Source organism: Mastomys coucha, unplaced genomic scaffold (assembly GCF_008632895.1).
Source record: "Mastomys coucha isolate ucsf_1 unplaced genomic scaffold, UCSF_Mcou_1 pScaffold6, whole genome shotgun sequence".
Taxonomy (NCBI): Eukaryota; Metazoa; Chordata; class Mammalia; order Rodentia; family Muridae; genus Mastomys; species Mastomys coucha.
In genome coordinates this window covers 22,182,026-22,191,611 of record NW_022196912.1, presented here as the reverse complement: position 1 = coordinate 22,191,611, position 9,586 = coordinate 22,182,026, and the positions used below count along the sequence as shown (strand labels likewise).

The window sequence follows — 9,586 nt, the reverse complement described above, 5'->3', positions numbered from 1 at the left end:
TTTTCTAAATCATTGCATTGTGATCCAGTTAACCCAGGAAATATAGCTGTTTCTTAAAAATATCTACAGTGATTAAAAAGTATGTATTTTAAGAAAATGGTGTCCTTATTAGGATCTCTATTGCTGTGCTAAAAACTCAACAACATAAAGTAATAAGAAAGGAAAGGGTTTATTTCACCAGATACTTTCCTCTCACTGAAAGAAGTGGAGGCAGGAAGTCAAGGCAGAAACCTGGAACAAAGGCCATGGAGGAATACTGCTTACTGGCTTGTTCCTCGGGGCTTATTCAGCCTGCTTTCTTATAGAACCTAGGACCCACCCAGGGGTGGCAGAGCACACATAGAACTAAGCACTCCTACATCAACCACCAATTAAGAAAATGTTCCATAGGCTTATTACACACAGGTTAATCTGGTGGGGGCATTTTATCAGTTTAGGTTCCATCCCAAGTAACTCTAGTCTACATCAAATTGACACAAGACTAACCAGCCCAGTTGGGTCTTACAATCCAGAGATAACCACAGTAGTGGCTATTAATTGGAGTGAACCTGGAAGGAGGGCTATGTCACACAGGTGAAGGTATGACTTATAATCACCTAAGAAATATACTCAAAATATTTAAGGAATCCCATTGAGGGTCGGGGACAGCTCAGTTGGTAAGCTGGTTGTTGAACAATCATGAGACCCTCAATGTGATCCTCATAAAGTTAGATATAACAACACACCCATAATCCTAGCGCAGAGAGAGGTAGGAGGGTCCTGGGGGCTTGCTGAGGTTAATGAGAGATACTGTTTCAAAAGTATAGGTGGAAGGGCTCCACCTTCGAGAGATGGCTCAGTGGTTAAGAGTACTTGCCACTGGTTCTTTTAGAGGACCAGAGTTCAGTTCCCAATAAGGCAACTCACAGACAACTGTAACTCTAACTCTACGAGATCCAACACCCTCTTCTGGCTTTTGTGGGAACTGACACACATATGTACACACGCACACATACACACACACACGTTCTTTTAGAGGACCAGAGTTCAGTTCCCAGAACCCACATAAGGCAACTTACAGACACCTGTAACTCTAACTCTATGAGATCCAACACCCTCTTCTGGCTTTTGTGGGAACTGACACACATATGTACACACACACACACACACACACACACACAAATAAATCTTGAGAAAAAAACTAAGCTGGGAAACAACTGAGGAAAGACACCTGATGTCAACGCTACCCTTTCTCCCCTCCTCCCCCCACCACAAGTACACATAAGCACATACAAATCTAGGAGATTCCCATGAAAATTTAAACTGCAGTTAAATATTATCTCATCTGCTAGATGGACAAGAATGACAAAGTCTGACAATATTAATAATTAGTGAGGATGAAGGTCACAGTGTGGAACAGTCATTCATCACAAGTGGGAGGGTGTAAGTCAGTATAACCACTCTGGTAAATAGATCCACATTACCTAATGAAATGGAAGATGCATCCAATATGCACCCTAGAAATTCCATCTATGTTATGTGTTACAAAGAGTTTCAGACAGGCACACCAAGAGCTCTGCAAAAATGCTTACAATAGTGTTATTGGTGATTATAAAACCCTGGAGATGGCCCAAATATTCAATGGCAGAAGAGAGAAAAGAAACTTACCTTCATGCAATCAACTCAACAGGGCATCAAGACAATAGACTAAAGCAATCTGTATCAGAATGGACAGGTTACAGAATGATGGGATGATCCCATTTATATTAAAAGATTGCAGATCTAATAAATGCTTCATGTGGGGGGTCACACACTTAGGTGGCTAGACCATAAAGAAAAGTAAATGAATGATTAACATACAATACAGCAGTAGTTACTCCCAAAGGGAGAGAGATGTCTGTGGACTAAGTACATATGATTTTACACACACACACACACACACACACACACACACACACATACACAGACACACACGAGGGAAGACAGCATTTGGATTCTTTGGCTTGGTGTGGAGAACTTGAGTGTTACTTAGATTGTCATCTGTAATTTGTGCATATGTATTATAGCTACATTTTGTACATGCAAGATTTCATCACGTAAAATAGTTAAGTTGCTAGGCTCCAGTACTTTCTTTAATTTCTTTATAGACCTCTGTGCGTTGCCCAGTAAAGAGCGATTTACCTACACGCAAGACATCAACATCGAGGCAAGGACAAGTTAAAACAGGGAACAACCTCAAGCAATCTGAAAAGGGGTGCAAAGGCAGACAAGGGAGCTCAGAAGACTGTGCAGAAGGGGGCAGTGACCACTAGGCCTTGTGTGGTGAGGGGTTTCAGGATGGTGTATAATACACAACCAAAAGCATTGATTATTGTGTCACCTCCTTCAGCCCACAGGAGCCCTGTCCCTGATAGGCTCTGCAAATGTATGAGCCTGTGATAGCCATTCTTAAGTACTTGGGTACTGCACAGGCTCTGGTCATAGCTTTTGCTACAGACTGAAACAGGGCATTGTGGTAATAGCCTTTGCTTAGAACGCATCATGGCAGGCATCTAGACCTACATAGGAAATTCCAAGCTGTGGAATTGGCCCAGTCCCTTCCCTCCTAGAGTCCTGGCTTTTCCCTCACTAACTTTGAATCCAACAGGACAGTGAAGGATGACAAGTCGCACTAATGTCCGGTAAATCCATTCCCATTTCAGTTTTCATTTCTCCCTGAAAATCTGAAACCCATTATGAGAATTTAAAGAACTGCCGAGTTTTCTGTGTCCAAAAAAAATTGGAAGTCTTGTGGTTTAGCATGGAAACAGATCAGAAGGCTGGAGTGGGGCTTAATGTTTTCACACCTCCCTGTAAAACTCTCCAAATATGTAACCAGTACCACGACTCAGTGTCTACTCTTATGAAAATTTGGCAGGCAATATTCATAAAGAGTTCACGACTGCTGAAAGCATCATGCAAAACAAGCATGCAGTCTGAATATTCATGAATAAGTATGAAACACACATTTAACCCAGTTACACAGCTCCTTCCCAGTAAAGACTGGCAGATTCAGCAAATAAAAATGCAGAACACACTTGAAGCTTTCCATAAGGTTGGAATAGGTTTTGGTGCATGTTCTGAGCATCACCTGAGACATACAAAAAAAAAAGAAAGAAAGAAAGAAAGAAAGAAAGAAAGAAAGAAAGAAAGAAAGAAAGAAAGAAAGAAAAGAACCTCAAAAATTCAAATTGAACAGAGTGACTTGTGTTGTCCTTGGCAGCTCCATTCCAGACAGACAAACAGATCAACATGTTACTCAGTTACTATATTACCTTGGGAGATCTATGTTAAAGAGTTCTAGAAGCAAACTTCTATAACTTGGTAAGTGAAAAGGGCTGGATTCATCTTAAAATTAGACTCACGTGTTCCGTTATACATGGGTCAAGGAGCCATGAGAAAATGGAGATATTCAAAGCCTATTTCCAAGGAGCCAAGGCTGTGCAGGGCTAGGAAAACCTCTTCGTTTCAAAGGAATTAGGCCTCTGAACCTTGCCCTGGCCTAGCCAGGACATGTTCTCTTACCTCTGGGCATCTCATTAGAAAGCTCTGCCTCTGGCCCATCCAACAAGTTCATCCTAGAGGCCTCCTCAGAGGGCACACGGCGCCAGGACCAGCTCTGGTTCCCACGGTCATGGAGGGGAGGAGAATATTCCAGCTCACAGGGGAAGTCAAAGCTGCACTCCAGACCTGCAATGAGAGCAAAGGTCAGTGACACAAGCCGTTCACCAAACAGGAGCCCTGCCCTGCACGAGGACAGTCTTCACCTCATTCCCCATTCCTACTTGCCAGGAGAGGCAAGATATACCTCCATCAGTGCTTCAGGATGCTGAAGGGAAAGAAAGTGTGTCCTTCCCATAGCTCACATTATAGGAAAGTGAGAGCCTGGCTTTGTTGTGGCTCCTGGGAACAGGGAGAAGTCTTCACTGTGGGTGAGCACAGCCAGTCTGAGCAAGTGGTGTCTGAATTTGTGTCTGCCTCTGGTATTTGCCAGCTCTCTGTCTTTCTTTTCCCTCCCCCTTGTTCACTGGGAGTGATACAATAAGTCTTAAGAAGTGTGCGTTCAGGAGGAAACGCAGGCAGGCCCTGCTGTGTGCTGTCTGACTGGGAAGTCCAATATGGAAGCAAACCTGCATGTTACCCCAGCCTTGCTTTCCACCCTGCTCCCATCACCTGTACATTTGTTACAATGGGGACAACACTGTGAGGGGCCTGGCTTACTCTCTCCGGACAGAGCACGAGGGTTGGCCACTGACTATGGAGACATAGGGAAGGTCAGGCAGAAGAAGCCTTGCCCTGAGGCATTGTGTTCCATGTGGGCTTGCGTAGGGTAATTCCCATCACACAGCTAATCTATCTAAGTTAGAGGGGAAAATCTCTCAGTTACACTCATTCTGTGCTAAGCAGAGTATACTCACCTCACATTCAAGACACATGGCCTCTCGACTTCTCTTTTCTCTCTGTATTCACTGTCTAGCATCTAACATGGCTGAAGTGCTTTGCACAGAGCAGGCTCTCAGAACATGCTGATGGATTTACAGAGCATGCCCATAAGTAGACCTCATTCAGCCACCTGCTTCTTACCCTCCTTACACACCTGGGAGGCTATTAAGAAAGAAAGTTGCATGTAGAAAGGACAGAACACTGGACCAGGACTGTGGGCAACCCACAGTCCAAGCTCGGCTGCTTGCTTCTCAAGTGTGGACTTCATTTCCTGGATCAGTATAACAAAGGGTTTACAGACTAGATGATTTAGAAGGAAGCACCGAGTGAAACTGGCCCTCCACCTTTGTCACTGATTTGCTGGTGACCTTCTAGAAGTCATTTACCCTCTCTGGGCCTCCAATTCCTCAAACAGAAGATCCCGACCAGATGTTTTCCAAAGTTCCTTCTCCATTTAACTTTTCTAAGATTCCAAAGTCCTTGCTCTTGGAAGGGTTATTGCTAATTTAATCAATCAATCTCTGGTCATGCTAATGGGTGCTAGCTCCCAATTAACATTGGTGCTTTTAAACAGCTGCTTCTGGAGCCACTGTTTCCATCTCCAAGATAAGCCTGGTTCTGGGGATTTCAGAACATAGCAGAGAAGCAGAGCTGATTCTGGCACAAGCAACCAGCCGCTGGAAGGTCCTGTAATCATACAGCCAGCTGCTGGAAGGTCCTGTAATCATATCCATGGGCAGCTGGCCCTTCCCAGGAGTGGGACTCAAGTAATTCCCATCGACAGAGCCAAACTATCTAAGTTAGAGGGGGGAAAAAGACTCTCAATTACACTTCTATTAAGTATCTTTCTGCTTCTGGGCAATAGAGATTTATGTTTTATGTTTCCCAGTGGCTCTGCAGGAGCTGTATCTTCTGATTCTAAGGTTAATACTACTTGCCCTTTCACGGTGCAGACAATTCCCCTTCTAATGTGGAGACGGTGACTTGCTTGTATTGACATGCCACTTGATGCCTTTGTATCTTATCAGCACCGAAGATGCTAAGCCTGACTCTGAGGACTGCTGCCATGATGGCGTGTTTGTATGGGTGGCAGAATTGCTTTTTGTTTGTTAATCTCTCTCTCTCCCTCTCTCCCTCTCTCTCTCTCCCCCTCCCTCCCTCCCTCCCTCCCTCGTTCCTTCCTTCCCTCCCTCCCTCTCCCATCTCTCTTGTAAGGTTCTCTTATATCCCACATTGGCTTCCAACTTGCCTATATAACTGAGGATGACCTGGAACCCTGGTCCTAATGTTTCCACCTCCGGAGTGTCAGGATTATAGGTATATGTCACAGCTCTGTGTTTATGTGGTGCTGGTGAGCAAACCTAGGGCTTTGTGCATCCTAGGCAAGCACTGAAACAAGAGTCTCCTCCCTAGCCCCCTAATCTTCAACACTGGCTTGCCAGGCAAAGTATCAGAATGCCAGGAGAAAACTGGCACTATGTTTGGTATTTTGCAGTACCAAAATGGCCTCAAAAAAAAAAAAAAGCAGCATGGAAATTACTCATGGCTTTGGTAGAGAAGGCCCAAAGTCTCCATCCACATTTCCGAATGTGGAAAAATGGGAGGGAGAGAGAGCTGCCACCTACCCAACAGCGACAATTACCAATGCTTTTTTCCAAAGCTTCAATCTCCACGACTGTCATCTATTGCATCTACTCTTCTCCAAATAAAGATTTTTCTATTTGAAACAGAGCTGTACTGTGCCAAATAAGATGCTACCTGGCAAATGTGCCTGTTTACATATAAGGCAAACAGACCACAGACTGAGCACCATCACTTCTGGGATGTCTGGCCTCTGGGGAGTGTGCTAATCCACTGTTGGTGGGTCAAACCCTTCCTAGTCCAGCAGGCTATGCAAATGTCCGATCATTCAATGAGTTTGTTTTGAAATTCTTGCTTGGAGGCAGGCCCCCTTTAGCTATCACAGCTGTACTTCCTGGCTTTAAATAGGAACGGAGTTAATATTGCTGCTCATTTTGAGGTGAAACTGAATTGGATTTTTCTACATTCTGATTTAATTTCTTATAAAACATTGAGAAACAGGTTGCTTTTTTCTTGCTTCTAAACCACCTTTAATATCTTTAGGCAATAATATCATTTTCTCTAACAGCATCAGGAAAAACTCAGAAACTTGAGCCTTTTCAAAGGTTCTATGTATAGGGTGCTTCTCTCTTTTGCCCTCTTTTGACTCAGAGCCTCATAGGCAGGAGCTACAACCTCTCACAGAAAGTATTTAGAGGGATCGATGGGTTCATCAAAGTACTCAGCCTTTGACTGGCCAAGACAGGTCCACACCAAGGGAAGAGACAACCGGGGGGGGCCCATGGGTAATTTGCAGACCATTCTCAGTACATTTTCCTGTAATTGTTTTTAACCTACAGAGCAACACTGAGAAGTAGATGGTATTCTCTCTTCTATAGATGAGGAAACTGAAGCTCAAGACATTCACTTTTCCAAGATGACAACAGCCACTCCTAGGGAGAGCCAGGAGACCCAAGGCTGGAGATGTAGATCCAAGGTTTTGGCTTTCCCCCTCCATAGCTTCAGAATCAAAGTACGTGAGCAAAGACTAAATTAAGTAACTTTTGAATTTGCTGGCTAATTTCAGTTGTTGACTTATCACAATAAGAAGCAATTGGGGTATTAAGGAGGCATACCTTGGGATGTGTTATGGGGGTGATCCCAGAGGGGAACACTGAGAGGGAAGACATGTTTAATGAGGGCAACACCATGGACTGGCATCCTTGACTGAACAGAAAGGAGAAATTCCGCAGAGTAGCAGCATTCATTTCTCTCCGCTTCATGCCCAGAGTACAGTGTGACCAGTCACCTCAAGGTCCAGTGGCCACCATGTCTTTGTTTCCATGGCAGATTGTATTCCTCTCAAACCATGAGCCCAAACAAACCTTTCTTTCCTTACATCACATCTCATCAAGTTTTTGGTCACAGCATAGAAGGGAGTAAGTAGACACTTAAGACTCTGTGGAGGTGGCTGTTCTCTGACACAAACTCTGTCAACAGTTTACATCTTCAGAGACTTCTGCAACACCCACTGGAGAAAGACCTATTGCTCCTCAGGATCAGCCCTCTTTACAGTGACTGTGACCTTCAGAAGGATCCAGAGATCTCAATCTTATTGCATATATCCATTTGCTCTACGAGAAGCTGACCACTGAAAAATGGCAACCAATTATCATGTGCCAATTAAAACTATAAAAGAAGAAAGGAAGGGAGATACTATCCCAAACTGCTGAATGTGCAGCTACAATCAATCACTATTGCCCAGGAGTGGACATTCTTATCAATTCCCTCATGGAAGGAAGATAATGAAACCTAGAAATGATCTGCCCACTGAGAAAAGCACAAAGCTCTATAAGTCTTTGGTGGGGCATAGTCATAATGGCTCTAGGACCTGCACACAAGAGCTGAAGAACCCTGGCAGGGCTGTATTCTCTAAACCTGCATTTCTGCACTTGAAGCTATAAGGAAAGGAGCATCCTTTCCTCACAGTGCTTGTCATCTCTGGGCCCACAGGCTCTCCTGGACTACAGCCGCAGCTCCTCCTGGTCTCATAGCCAAACTGATGGACCTACAGACATGAGTCACTAGCCCTGGAAGGGGCTACTGGTATGTGATACTGCAAGTGCACCTTTTCCCCTCTAGATTCTTAGAGTCATTAAAGAAGCCTCAAGCAAGTTGTACAACTGGTCAAGAATGAGCTCTCTCTCTTCTCTTCTCTCTCTCTCTCTCTCTCTCTCTCTCTGTGTGTGTGTGTGTGTATGTGTCTGTGTGTGTGTGTGTGTATGTCCTGAAACTTACCAGGGTAGGGGCCGCATTTCAAAACACAAATATACTATAACAGCAAACTCAAAACAATGCTTTTGTGTGAAATGCTATCATGAAGGAAAATGTACAACTGGTCTGAGCCGTCCTGCAAAGTGGATACTTGGAGGGGGTTGGCAATGGCTGCCAACTTGCACATCTGAACTGAGGGTGGAATTCTGCTCTTTAGCAAGTGTGAGACTGACAACAGCAAACAGCCATGCCTGAGGCTCAAGGAGCAGGGTTCCCACCATGTCTGTAACAACACCACAGAATGGCAGCAGGGAGAGTTGGTATCTTTAGACACTGAATTTCCCATAGGTTGGGCTTAGAAAATCCATCAGTCCTCCTTTGGATCCAGATGACCCTGAGTACCCTCAAATGGCCCTTTGTGTCTCCTAAATCTTCAAAGTATTAACCCAGAGATGTCCCAAAGGCTTTCTAAATCACCTAAATCTAAGTTGAGGCAAGGAACAAGCAACCAATCACCTTTAGTTTTCTAGACATTATCTCAAAATCATCCATTTTCTAGGAGACCTTGGACATATCAGGAGCTTTAAAGAGCAATTGCACCACAAAGTTAAGCAAGTATTGTAGAATTAACAAGAAGAGACAATGTCAAGCTTGAAGGTCCCATGTCATTGACCCTTCCTCTCTGTCAAGAGTGTTTCAGAACTCAAGCTAGTGGTTGCTCTAGGATCTTGTCTCTAGGACAAGTAGTCAATAGACTGAAGAAGGTTGCTAATTTGCATCACTGGACCCATCTTAATACAGATTTCAGTTTATCATGAGGAATAGTCTTTATGTGGGGATCTAGACACCAGTCTGAAGGAGGTAATGGCAGATGGTCCTTTTTAGTATTATCTCTTATAGCATAGTACAGGTGGTTTTGCTTTTAGTAACAATCCCAGAGCAAGAGACTGTTAGAACATGGAGTAAATAACATTTGAGATCAAAACCTTTTCTTTCATTAGACAAACCTGTAGACCCATGCAAGGGAAATACTTACCCAGAGCATGAATGGCACTGGTCAAAGTCCTTCCCACTATACAAAAGGCATTTCCCCTGCTTGGTGAGAGCCTTTTGAATGGTGCATCTCTAGGAAACACTAAGGTAGAGCTAGCTGAATGTCAGAGAGACTGACCATCAGTTTTTACTTCTCCTGGCTCTGTTTGTTGGGACATCTATCTGGGCTCATTTACTCCATGGCATAGACATCCCAAATGTGTTCCTGATAAATTTGATTCTATGTATTCCATAGGAA

General features: G+C 44.0%; 1 protein-coding gene across 3 annotated transcripts in view; it reads right to left on the bottom strand.

The window, feature by feature from the left end:
- The window catches only part of Alk (ALK receptor tyrosine kinase), a 722,886-nt gene that overhangs the window by 484,660 nt on the left and 228,640 nt on the right, over positions 1-9,586 (bottom strand). For all 3 annotated transcript variants that reach the window (XM_031357606.1, XM_031357604.1, XM_031357607.1), the window contains exon 3: positions 3,544-3,708. In XM_031357606.1, the coding sequence (XP_031213466.1) occupies positions 3,544-3,708 (165 nt within the window). The remainder of the gene's footprint in view (positions 1-3,543; positions 3,709-9,586) is intronic.